Source organism: Chanos chanos, chromosome 5 (assembly GCF_902362185.1).
Source record: "Chanos chanos chromosome 5, fChaCha1.1, whole genome shotgun sequence".
Lineage (NCBI taxonomy): Eukaryota > Metazoa > Chordata > Actinopteri > Gonorynchiformes > Chanidae > Chanos > Chanos chanos.
The window spans coordinates 41,520,513-41,533,737 of NC_044499.1; the positions used below are offsets into that span (position 1 = coordinate 41,520,513).

The window sequence follows — 13,225 nt, forward strand, 5'->3', positions numbered from 1 at the left end:
ACTTTCCACCCTTGTCTGGGGCCGTGCAGGGAGTCGGTAGGCTCTGGTGTTTTGTGGGTTGAGATTCATTTGTGTGCTCTGGATGGTGTTTTCTTTGGGAAATAAAGGCTCGTGTTTGGTGGTGTCCTGAGGTGGGCCAACAGCTATTAGTGCTGTGCGCACACACAGTTTGTCATTATGCTGCTGTGCTGAAGGGAGCAGACATTATGGAGTGTGTGTCTCTGACTGAGCACACTGTGGCCATTAAAGCTTCCCACTCACACAAATGATGTTTTACTTACTGAGCTACGTCCATGACTTCTCAGATGAAGAGAATGTGTGTTTTTCTGTGTGTTTGTGGTTCTTCTGTGTAGAGGTAGTCAAAGTGACACACATTTACACACACAGACACACACAGAAACACACGCGCGCGCACACACACACACACACACACACACACACACACACACACAATATTTTTGTGACAAGTAGGCAGTATGTGTGGATGGCTGTTTAGTTGCATGTATGCTCAGTTGATTTCTTCATCTAAATGACTTGGGAAGCGATTTTGTGAGCCTGCATAAATGCGTTCACGGACGCTTTGGACTGTCTGAAGCATCCAAAATAAAAAAAAAACCCCAGTTGATACATGTTAAAAGGGCATATTAAACTGGGCATATTAAAATCAATTAGCGTGTTCTCAAAGGCTGTATTGGGTAGCGCTTGAGTGACTACCCTATTCCTGAGTACCTCTTGTGTTCCTCTTTTTTTAAACTGACATTGAGTTTTCTCTTTAACAGTCTACCCCATTGGAGACCACCAGGTGCCATTGCCTGCAGAGGGAAGAGGAGAGCCAGGAGGAGAGACACACTCTGCATGATAAGAGCACTCAGACTCCATGGAGGAGCCAAGCTGTGAGTATCTCCTCAAAAAGAGTCCTGAAGCCTCTCTTGCACAAGACTAGAAGAGATTTCCCCAGACTTACTTTACTAACTAACATTCTGGCTTGTATGATTATTATTTTAAAAATGGAGTTCTTTTTTTTTTTTTGCCCAAAATCCTGCATTCCTCAGGTGACTGAAGAAGACTAACATGTCCTGTCACTATTGTGAGGGTGTTTTGGAGTTGTTCAGTGATATCATCAGTCATTTGGAGTCAGGGCTTATTTGAAATAGTGTTCTACCGCTAGGAGACTGTGAGATAGTCTGAACAGAATAAAATTCAGATTGATATGTGTTAGAATCTAAGTAAGAATAATATGTATGAAAACAGCATGCTTTGTAAAAATACACACTGGAACTCTATGTCCAAAGCTTCTCATATCTCACTATCGACTTATGCCTTAGATGCCCAGTCTGTGCCACACTGCTGCTCCCAGATCAGTCAGTAATCACTAACCTTAAACTAAAATGTGGCTGACTTGACTTTGTTGTAGCACTGGAGCCTTTTATCTTTACCCTATAAACAAACACTAGTGTAACATTGGCATGGAAGTTTCGTCATGGTGCTCCTATATTTGCCCGTTCATGACGGACAGGCGGTATTTTTGGAAGCAGTTGTTGAAGAGCAGGTTAGGCTTTAGAGAAAAGTCTTCATGTGAAATATGCTCTGCTATAGTAGTCAGTTTGGGAGGTCTCATCTTAACGCCGAGAGGAAGGACACTAGCATTACGACGTAAGGCGACCGCTACGCTCCCCGGGGCTTGGAATCAAGAGCCTAACCTGCAGCTTAATCACAGACACCAACACATTTTTTTACCACTTTTGTGTCCTTCCGTGATTGGATTTACTCACCCTGGGCCTGACTTTGGAATATATGTGGGTGGTGGGTTGGTAGTGAGTGAAATTGCTCCTGTTCTGATTTACAGCCCTGTCTCCACCTCACCTGGACGAGGTAATAAAAATTGCGGAAAGGTGGCTAGAAGAGAGGATAGGAAGATGGGTTTAGTTCAGAGGCAGGAGTCTGATGTATACATACTTACACACACACACTCTCTCTCTCACACACACACACAGACACACACACACACACACACACAGGAGGAGACAGAATGAGAAGTGTGGGTCATCCGCGGTGTTGAAATGACCTGGGGTGGGAAGGAAGACGTGGCCCTGATTGAATGTGCCAGCCTTCAGACATACAGATGCATGGTAGACAAACTCTGATAAGTCAGGTGCGCAAGAATTAAAGTGCTCCGCTCTCTTTGAAGCATGCATGCGGTCTCTCATCCGGAGGCAAACGCTTCCATTTGAAAGCAAATGCCGCCCTTGATAGATTTGACATTTCACTTTGCCTTTTCTTTGAAAGGCTATTGGGAGACTGTCATTGTTGTGTTGCTTTTGTTTTTGAGAAAAAAAAAAACCCCAAAAGAAAAACAAAACATAGGAAAGGGATCCTGCAAAGTAGTAAGTCACACAGAAGCCTCAGGACAGTGTAGCAATGGCTCAGGACCAACTTGAGGTTTCTGTTTCACATTTGCTACCACAGTGGGCTCACTGTGTGAGTCTTTTTTTTTCTTTACTCCACCCCGGTCTCGCCTGTCTCCCTCCGTCTCTGTCCCTCCTCTCTCTCTCTCTCTCTCTCTCTCTCTCTCTCTCTCTCTTGCCTTTGTGTGTTGCAGTTTGTGTTTGAGGCTGTTTTGAATTGCGGCGGGAGCATCCAGGGCAGTCTCGGGGTTCTCTGATCTCTCAGGCTGCTCGAACATTGTCAGCGCACGCTGCACGACAGCATCTGATCCTTCAGAGCATCAAAGCCGAGGAGGAAACCTCGCAGCTCATTTTACCCGGCGACAGAAGACATCACACTTTACAACACACAACTTCTTTCTTTTTTTTTTTTTCATCTACTTCTGAACCAGTAATTATCAAATATGACATTCATCAATCAGCGATCAAAAAGAATTAGGTGAAACAGGTGAAGCTATGTGGAATCTTGTGTGCTATTTTTAATATCAAGCCTACAGTCAAGTGCATCTCTTTGGAAAAACTGGAGAGGGTCCGCAGATCTGCAGGTCCGTAGATCTCAGCAGCATGGCTTTCCTGTGTGGTGACGTTCTCCTAACAAGTCCTCAGGGTTAAAAACCTTACAACAGCAGCACTAGCAGAACCACAGGCTCAAGTGCAGCAGACCTCTTCTCTCTTTCTTTCTTTCTTTCTTTCTTTCTTTCTTTCTTTCTTTCTTTCTTTTTTCCCCCTCATCTCCCTCTTTTCATGACCAGGGCTGAGTGAGGATCTCATTGATTGTGTTGTACCGGGGTACATGAGAGGTGCTTTCCTTTTTGGAATTAACAGTAACCGCGGGGGCACCAGGAAGCCCAAAGAAAAGGGGGTTTGCAGGAGACAGGCCAGGAAATGCGCTAGCGTCTCCATGGAGGCATGATGGTCTTGGCCGCGTTTCAGCCAATCATGGAGCTTTAGTTCTCCTTTCGAGGAGCAGGCAGGATGACTCAGTCGGAGAACACTTCAGACCCTCACTCTTCTCCAGGGTGACAATTTTCGTGTATTCGAATCCATACTCAATCCAAGTGCTTAGGCTGTGTCCCCTCACACACACATGCTAAACACCTCCGTCCACACTTGTACACCCAGGAAAACACTCATCTGCTGTCACGAACACACTCACAAAGAAGCTCTTAATATGCAGGTGCATTATCTGATGAATCTGTAGGAAGGGAAGGAGACACCACAGGAAATAGGAGGCGTATCTCAGTTGTGCCAGTTAAGAGTTAACAGCTTCCTGTTCCTCTGGAAAGAGCAGATGCTATTTCTAAATGCTTTAGTGACTGTACAGTTGACGCAGATGCTGAGCTCCGAACAAGTCCACCCAAAATGGCAAGCTGTGCTCCAAGTCTCCCGACATGGCAGATTTCTGTTTCTGTGCTGAATTCCGTCTGGTTTGTATGATCCCTGAATGTATGTTTGTGTCACTGTCATGCTGTTGAATGTGTCTTGCTCTTGTGTGTGTGTGTGTTTTTGTGTAAGGTAAACCGCAGGTCCTTTGTGTGTGTTTGCGTGTGTGTGAGAGAGAAGCTGTGGGGTTAGCATGGTTTCTCTCTCTCTCTCCTACACAGGGCATACTGCCTGTTCCTCTTCTCTATCCTTGGCAGCGCCCGCATCACGGGAGCCCACAGGCATCTATGCCCCTCCACCGTCGACAGAGTGAGTCACTAACCCCCTAAAACCAACCCAGACACCCTGGTGCTAAGGCCTGCTGCCCGTCAGCTCTGCTCAAGCAGACATGCATTCTGCATCTGCCTGTAGAGATCCATCCCCCCCCCCCCGTTCCCCCCACAACCCCATCTAGTTTCAGTTCACCCTCCCTCTCCTTTGCCCTCTCTTTCTCTCTCTACACCTCAGATTTTGTTTGTCTTTCATCGCTGTTCTTATCCCTTTCGTAGTCTGTGTGTGATGTTGCTTGGCTACCTCTCCTGTGGTCAGTTGTCAAAAAGACAGTTCTTTTACCGCTAGAACAGCTCTGCACATGTCCAGGCAATCATTGTCTTGCTCACTTGGATTTTTCGCTTGGACTTTTTTTTTCTTTTTCTCTGAGCAAAGCACACCAAAACTGTCTGAATGTTGTCAGTTCTTCATTAAATGTTCTCACCGAAACCAGCCACGGCAAAACACGTCGTTTGTGTGACGCGTATATAAACGGCTGAGTGTTTGTCAGGTGTTGTCCCACGAGGTGAAGTGCAAATTTTATAAACATACTGTGTGAATAACGCGTGGGCATAACTAGGGAGGGTGCAACGCACAAGTCCAAGGAAAGATTGTTTAAACGAAGTCATGGACATCAAGACCGTGACACACATGGGAGTGGCAGCAACAGAAGGCTTTGTATTGCGATAATTAAGTTTTCAAAGCTTTAGAAATAAGTAGTAAATCATACGCAAACACTGTATAGAACCCTTTCCAGATTTAAGTCTTCTTTACCCCTGGGGTGGGGGGGGTGGGGGTCAGTATTTAAAGTGCTTGCAGTCTTTAGGGGAACGTCCTCCATGCCGATTAGTGATGCTGATGTGCTGAGGCTGAGCGGTCTTGGGTAATTAGATTGCTCTGCACTGTGGTCCTCCATGGTGGCTATCAAAACAGAAACACATCAGACAATGAAAAGTATGTAAATTCCACCTCACTCTTCCATAGCCTATCCGTTCCCTCGTTTTATCGTCTAACTTGCGTTAATGGTCGGTGATTTGATTTGATAAAATTGTTTAAAATGCCATCAGCGGAGGGTTGTGAGAATTCTGGTCTCCTCTCGGTTAAATGCTTAGATTGAATCTGACTGCGAGACACACCTGAGACACGCGAGCAATATGAACGATTACGTATTCAGATAGCAGCCGTGGGAGAGCAATAGTAAGGCAGAGTGAGAAATGGAGCTGCTAATTCATTACAGGATCACTTTTGATGTGTCTCAGCGGGACGAGGGCGGGGGCTGGATTCCGCCCCTTTGGGCAAAACGCGCTCTGCCGCTCCGTCTCTCTGTCGCGTCGGTATCGAGGAGGGCGGACAAGGCAAAGTGGGAAAAAAAAAAAAAAACCCTTGATCCCACACTCCTCAGCTGAACCCTAAATTATAATATCTGTTCATCTGTGCTAATGACTGGAGAGGTGCAAAGCAAAAGTGCACTCAGTCATTTGGATTTTGGTTTGCTTTGATTTAATGTGTTTCTTTTATTTTATGTTGAATTTTTTTTTTTAGCGTATGATGCATGATGCCTTTTGTTATGCTGCTGTCCTTGTTTAAGGTGTATGCTGAGCGGGTGCGATGCCTCAGTACGGTTATTTATGTTCCTGTGGTTATGTTAGAGTGTGTCTGTGTGTACGTGCTCGTGCATGAACGTGTGCTTGAGAGGGGACTCGCTCCCTATGCCTGTGCCCTCCTACTCTCCCCCTGACCTTTCTCCGTCTGTCTCTGACTGACTGACTTCTCCCTGTTGTTTTTCTCCCTCTGGCTCTCCCAAACTGCCCTTGGCAAGGAGTGGAACATCTAGTACAGTACTTCAGAGATACAGCGTGGTACAGTACTACCTCACTTTCTTTTATATGCCCGTCCCGGTTCGACCCATGTCTTCACACCCCCTCTCCATTCTTAAATCCATCCTTCTCTCTCTCCAACCTTGTATCTTCTTCTTCTCCTCCTCCTTTCTCCGTCTCTTCGTCACGTGGTTGTCTGGCATGGTTCCTGCCTGTCTTCACAGTCTGTACAGTCCATCTGTGTCTGACAGCCTTCTCATGGTTGGTTCTTATCATTGAGTCCTACAATGCTTGGGCTGTGTCCACACAACACCCTAAACTCAACCCAGCTTTACTCTCTTCATCTGTCCTATCTCTTTCACTCCATCTTCTCATAATCACTCTTTCTCTCCTTCTTTCTCTCTAGGTCTCTACTCTCTTTCACCGACACTCTTGTTTATACATACCCTTACGGTGTTTTTTTTTTTTGGTTTTTTTTTACTTCATATTAAAAAATGAATATTAGTTTCAGAAAATGGATGTTATTAAGGAGAAAATGCAAATACAAATCCTTTTCAAAGAAATGTTTTGCTAATAGCAAACGGTGGGCGCAAAACAAAGGCAATTTTTTTGACAAGCTCTTATGTGCTTTATGTGTAAAACCATATACAAATGTTCTTGTCATTTAAATTAAAGAACTATTAGGGCAAAGTTCCTGCATATGAGAAAAATTACAATTGTAGCTAATATTTCACAGGCAGTTGAACATACATTTAGGCAAGACTAGGGAACGGAAGGGAATTTTTCTGAGACCTTTTAATCATTTCTCATGTCAAAATCCTGCTATCACATGTGTGCCTCACTTCATTTTGGATTCATTAGGCTTCATCCATCTGAAGTTCTCTGTGAAAATGTCTATTTCGGAACATGGTCTTCTGGCTCCCTTAGGTATTATGTACATGGACAAAGTAAAAGAGGCATGTAAAGAGATAATTATGTAACCAGAGACACGTAATGTGTGCACATGAATGACTTCATTTCAGTTCTGCTGACAGTGATTATGATACCTGTGATAAATCGCTTGTCAATGATATATAATCCACCCTGGGGACAGGTCTCCTGTTACAACATTTGAAATCATTTTTCCTGACATTTTGCCATTCTTCTCTGCCTCTCCCTTACCTTCCAGGGCTAACTGGACAAAAGACCTTTATTCTTCTGTTTTATTGTTATTGTAATCATTATTTAAAGTGCTTTGTGCTTTTAGAAATTACTTGTGGTGCTGCATTGTCATTATTCAAATGTGTTGGCTTAGATAGGGGTTGAATTAAAATTGATCTCAGGAGAAGAACAGGTGCTCAGTTTTCAGTAACAGTGGGTCGTGAGGAAGGGTGCTAAGTACAGAAGCAGTTGGTGTTGTGTATGATGGAGATGGGCATTGGGAGAGGGGGAAAAAGTACATGTGGAGAAGGTTTTAGTTTGATGCTGAGGGCCTCTATCTCTTCCTCACCCCCCCAGTATGTGTGCATGACTCTGATGGGTCTGAGCGTATCAAGGAGAATCCCACCTTGAAACACCTGCTGGGTTTTATGAGACCCGTTTAGTCTCTCTCTCTCTCTCTCTCTCTCTCTCTCTCTCTCTCTCTCTCTCTCTCTCTCCCCCTCTCTCTGTCTTTCTCTCTCTTTCCTTCTCTCTCCCTCTCTCTCTGTCTCTGGCTGTCTCCCTCCACCCACACCCATCTTCCATTTTACTTCCGAACATTTTTGTCACCTTTTGTCAGCCACTGTTTCCTAATCCCCTGTGAGCTGTCATAAATTATTAATGAAATTATGCCAGAAAAAGCTGGAGCCCACCCTCGGGCGTCCCTCCGCTCAGCCTTTGAAAGTTCCTCCCCCCGAAGGAACGGGAGTCTGGACAGACAGGCGGGTTCTCCTGGGCGGTTGAGCTCATAGGACCGCTCCACCTGAACAACCTCTCTGTCTCTCTCCCTCCGTCTTCCTTCTTCTTTTCTCTCTGATCACTTTGTTGGAGTACTGTCTGTAAAAAAAAAAAAAAAAAAAAAAAAAAAAAAAATAGGATACATGTTTGAAGACATAGCCTGAGGCCATGGGCAAAATTTGACAGAAAACAAGAAAGATTCGCTCTATCAATAAATTCAGCTCTGGACCGTAGCAAACCTGCGGTGACTAAAGTGGAGGTGCAGTTACAATAGTGACCAGTAGGTGCTGCTGTGGACTGGTGAATGCTGTGTCATTCTTGGTGCATGAGGCTGATCAGAGGGACACAGGCCAACATTACTTTGCTTTCTCTGATCTATTGCAACACCTAGGCCGCTTCTTTAGAGCTTTATATGTTCACAGTTATGACTCTGAAATGTGAGACTGATGTTATGGGATCCATATTTCATTTTATTATATACTATATTCAATAGTAGCGTGATTAAGAAGGGTTCTGTTAAGCTGTATCATACAGATTTCAGCTGTACATGGGAATGGAAAATGCCCTAAGGATATATATGGTTTCTGTAGTGCTGCGTTGGGTCCCATTGATTTTTTTTTCGTTGTAATTGGCAACCCACTCAGGTATTCTACATGTATCATTTCTGCAGTGTATAGAGACTCTGACAAGACAAGGATTGCAAAGGTGGTCTCCCCTGTTCTAGGCTAAACCTTTGCTGCTGGTCCCTCATCTCTAACGGTCTATCTGCTCCCATAAGTCCATGCTCCCAAATGCCAAGCAAAAGCCCAGCTTACAATAGCACAGCATGCATCCAGCACCATAGCCTGTGTCCCACCAACCACAGAGGGAAGCATCACACAGAATAATTCTGTTTGAGCTGAGTAGGAGGACAGCTCAGTGATTGACAGTGTATGTATGTGTGGTTGTGGATGTGGACCCATTCTTGCCTTAACGAGGATCCGTTAAATGTTAATGACCAGGCTGGAGTTTGCTCACATGCCCTTCCACGGGCACCGACCTTTCTGTAACTGAAGATCTTCACTGTGCGTTGGTGACTCTGTAGAGCATCCAACTCTGCGAGATGACAGAGGTTCCCATAAGCTGAATCACAATGCTCTGACGTGAGGCTCTTTGATTCTGACCTTGCTGCCTGTTGGCCAATGTTTAGAGATGGTAATCTTATCGTAAAGTTCCACTAAGATGACTCACCGTTACAGAGACTGCAGACAACTTGTCATTTGAGTTTTGGCATACTGCCTGTCACATAAGAGTTGTTTAACTTTGAGGTATAGCTGTTGTAGTGCTGAATATTTCTCGTTTGCTTCACATCATTTTTTTGACAGTTCCATGAAGACAGATGTGTTGAAATAGAACACAACAGAATAGACAAATTGAAGCCTTTTTTTTCTGTGTAACGCGTTTTTTTTTCTTTAAATATATTAATGTCTGTTAGTCCTTTCATGGAACTGTCACTTGTTCCTGAAATGTGTCCTGTCATTTATTGGTCCTCTACCTCTGCCAAGTTGGAATGACTGTTTAAAGTAAATCAGAGTTACAGATGTAAAATAATGTTTTTTTTTTTCCCCCTTTCATTCATAGCCTCAAATACTACAGCCTTCCAGCTTCCTGCATAATGAGCACCAGTTCCAGCAAAGACGAGCAAATCCACACACAGAAGACCCAAGTGGACGTGTTAATGCAGGGACTAGTGACCGCCTACTGAAAGTTCAGTCCTGTCCTGCACCTCCGCCAGGCCCTGCTGCTATGTGTCCTTCCTCCAGTGCTAGTAGTGCTGCTGCTGCTGTTGTCCCGTCCTCCCCTCTGTGCTCTGGCCCTAATGAGCTCCGACTTTTTCTCGGCACTCATCTAAAAATCACTGACCCGGATCGGCTGGAGCCCAGTCAGACTTCTCGCCAGCGGTCGGAGAAGAAATCACAAAAGAAGCTCGCCTTGCACACATTTCAGCCCCCCAGCCTAAACAAGAGAACCTCCGCTCTGATTAAGCCACAGGAAAGTCCTGCAGGACCCGCAAAGACGCGGCATGGGGCCCAGAGCAGGACCGGACTTAGAGTGGATTCCGCTAGTCCATCCAGGGCTAAGAAACTGCACTCGCCATCTCGAGGTCTCCTCAGTTTCAGCTCAGCCCCGCAGGCCGTGGCGCCCGCCTCTGCCACCGCTCCGTCGCACTCTGCTCAAGACCGCTCACAGAGACAGACGTCAGCTCACAGAGAAGCAGTGGCCAGACCCCGGGGCTTACTCGCACCCAATCACTCGCGCCTTCCCAAGCCAAAAAGTCACTGACTGTCTTCTAGACACAGCCCTGGAGCAAGGCCAAACAAGAATACCCCCCCCCACCCACCCAGCCGCACACCACCACAACTCTTTCCACTTGCAGTCCTCCAACATCCTAACTAAAGCCAGCTCAGGGCCTCCCGCAGGACTCCCAGCCTCCCCTCTGGCAAGGTCGCTGCTTAAGCTCTGTGTGAAATTCTAGTCTCAAAATCCTATTTATTCTTTGGAACATTACCTACAGTAGAAGAGCATTAGATGCACTGTGCTCTCAAAATAACACATACACTCAAGGCCGGCCCAAAAAACTGCCTATGTTACTCTGCTCCTCAGGAGTTTCTCACATGAGGGGAACTCTAATGCTTAAGGAACCGCTAATGTGATGTATTACACTCAATTTTCCCACTGTCAGTGCTAGGTTTAAAACGAAGCACATTTAATGTAATACGTGAGAAGCAGGTTAGTATTTATGACATGCCCCCTGACAAAGAAGATACGGTTGTGCCCATTACTGTCAAATCGTAAATGAGAAGGATCTTAACTGCAACATAAAGAATATTTCTGAATCGACCTGCTAATAAGATTAATCAAATAAACGGCAATGTAAAAGTGAAAAAAAAAAAGTCAGTTATCACTTAGGTGGAGCGCTGAGTATTTCTGCTTTTCTAACTTGCTGTATTGTGCCTGTTTATTTACACCTGCTTGTTGTTTGAAATTTGGCCTTCTTACCCTTTCCACGCTAGATGAGGCATAAGTACTGTGTAATAAACATGTTATAACAACTGACACGCCGACCATTTCGCGATGGGCACCTGAATTTGACTCACCCAACAACTCTTCATGTGTACTACTCATGTACTGTGTGCATAATAGGCTTCCTGTCTGTAACATGTAGCAGTTATTTCTGTGTTTAGGTTTAGATGGTGTAGTATGGGACTGAGAAAACCCACTGAGAGCCTGCCTGTAATTTACTGTCCCCTAAAGTTTTTTTTTTTTTTTTTTCTTTTAGTGAATTGTCAAAAGGTGCACAATTGAGTTTCTGAACAAACTTTTGTTTCTCTGCCAAACTAGTGGGAACAGGGAAGAGATTTTTGATCCCTTGCCGCAGTTCTTCTACGATGACTGATGAAAATAGTGCTACTGTTGTGTCCCTAGTTAACAGTGCACACACTTCTCTACCATAGTCCATCTTGTTTGCTTTTTTCCTTGCCTTATTTTTCTTCAATTCATCCTTCATGTATGTGCTCACTGAAAGAACCACCCCCCCCCTCCCCCCCAAACTGATTTTTAGCCCTTTCACTGTACCAACGTTACAGTGATTGGATGCTCCATCACGAACGCTTTTTGAGGAGCCATCTTGTTCAATTGGTCTTCTCCCCGTTCTCTCTCTGCTTGCCTTTGTTCCTCTGTGCAACCATCAACCATCAGGTTTTGGCCACGGGCAGCAGCCTCCCACATAGCCCCTTAATGAGAGGGAGCGCCAAGAGCTCGGAGAGAAAGTCTTTCAGACTTTGAATAGGAGGTACTCAAAAGAAGAAAAAGAGAGAGAGAGAGAGAGAGAGAGAGAGAGAGAGAAACACTAAGAATCAGTACTCCTGGTGTGGAGAGCGCTGACTGAATAGTTGGTGGTTGTTGGCATGGTTACTTAAGAAGAGCAGCGTAGGAAAGACAGGATGCTGAGATTTTACACACAAGCTTGGTGGCTCCACAGTGACCGGTCAGAAAGGCGTTTACTACCTCCGCTGCTGCGCTCCAACCTTATCTCTTCTTTAATCCTGTAAAAATCACACGGGACCTTGATAAAAAAAAAAAAGAAAAAGAAAAAAAAGAAGAAGAACAGTGCATGATTACAAGACTATGTAACAGGGAGGCAGGAAGCCGCTTCATAGCCTTATTTAAAGCCATAATATGTGCCTCTTAGGCTATTCCTCCATTCTTAATGTTCTCTTTCAGCACACCAGGCAGTATGCACTCTTAACCTGATCATGCTGAGCCCGCTGCTTCTGTGTCTAGCATTTCAAATTTTCACAGTGCCGTCCTATGCCTAAGTGGAAAACTTGCGTATACCAAACATAGCCGCACTAAGAAAACAAAAGTGAATCATCTCATTAGCTTTAGCCCCCTGTTTGCACTTAACTGTTCTTTTATTTTGCAATATCAAGCATGATGAGAGCACAGAGGCTAGCATGGCGCTGAAATGGAGCTCCCTGTCAGTTATCTGTTTTATTATCAGAAGTTTTCATCATCTGCCTGTTTTAATCCAGTGGACTTCAGCTAAACCCTAATGCTTCTTCACTTATATGCGCATAACAATCCCACCAAATCGCAAAATGATCACAACATCGTTTTCTTTGGCAACCAGAATCATATTCTGTCTCTTTAATAAGAGCAGTTATTGTGGATAGTTTGACAGGACCTGAGGAGAACTCATTTCATTTGAGAATGACAAGATTAGACAGAAACCATTTACCGTGACCCTTAACCCTTCCTCAAGTGTACTTGATTTCCAAAGCACTTCTTTTCTACCTCTGTTCTCCACCCTAGCCCTCCCTCACCTTGTTTTCTTGGTATTTGTTGAGTGTCTGTGTCTGTATCTGTGTGTGTGTGTGCGTGTGTGTGTGCGCGTGTGTGTGCGTGCGCGCGTGTCTCTGTGCATGTATGTGTGTGTTCAAAAATAATGTCTCTGATGGGCTTAAGATGATCTTGTTATGGTGAAGTGTTCTGAAGTGTGTTCAGACGTGTCCTCACAATAGCAGATTCACGTAGGAGTAATAGTGGTACCACAGAGCCCTTGGCACTGACCTTACACTCAACACTTGAATTCATTGTGCTTTGTTGTATATACAGTGCAAGAACAAAGTGAAAAAGGAGTGCTTTATTTATCTATTTATTTATCTGAATATGTTGTTTGACTATTGTGAGAGCATGATGATTTGAAAATATCCACTGTATTTTTATTTTGTTGTACTGAATATCAGTAATATATTGTAGTCATTATTTATTTGCAATGTCTACTTATGTATTTTTCTCTTTAATTTTGAAAAG

General features: G+C 44.5%; 1 protein-coding gene across 1 annotated transcript in view; it reads left to right on the forward strand.

Annotated features, from left to right (window-relative positions):
- Positions 1–10,613, forward strand: part of ccser2b (coiled-coil serine-rich protein 2b) — a 33,814-nt gene extending 23,201 nt beyond the window's left edge. The window contains exons 8-9 of the mRNA XM_030774332.1: positions 780–893; positions 9,491–10,613. Coding sequence (XP_030630192.1) covers positions 780–893; positions 9,491–10,192 — 816 coding nt within the window. The 3' untranslated portion in view covers positions 10,193–10,613. The remainder of the gene's footprint in view (positions 1–779; positions 894–9,490) is intronic.
- The last annotated feature ends 2,612 nt before the right edge of the window (positions 10,614–13,225 follow it).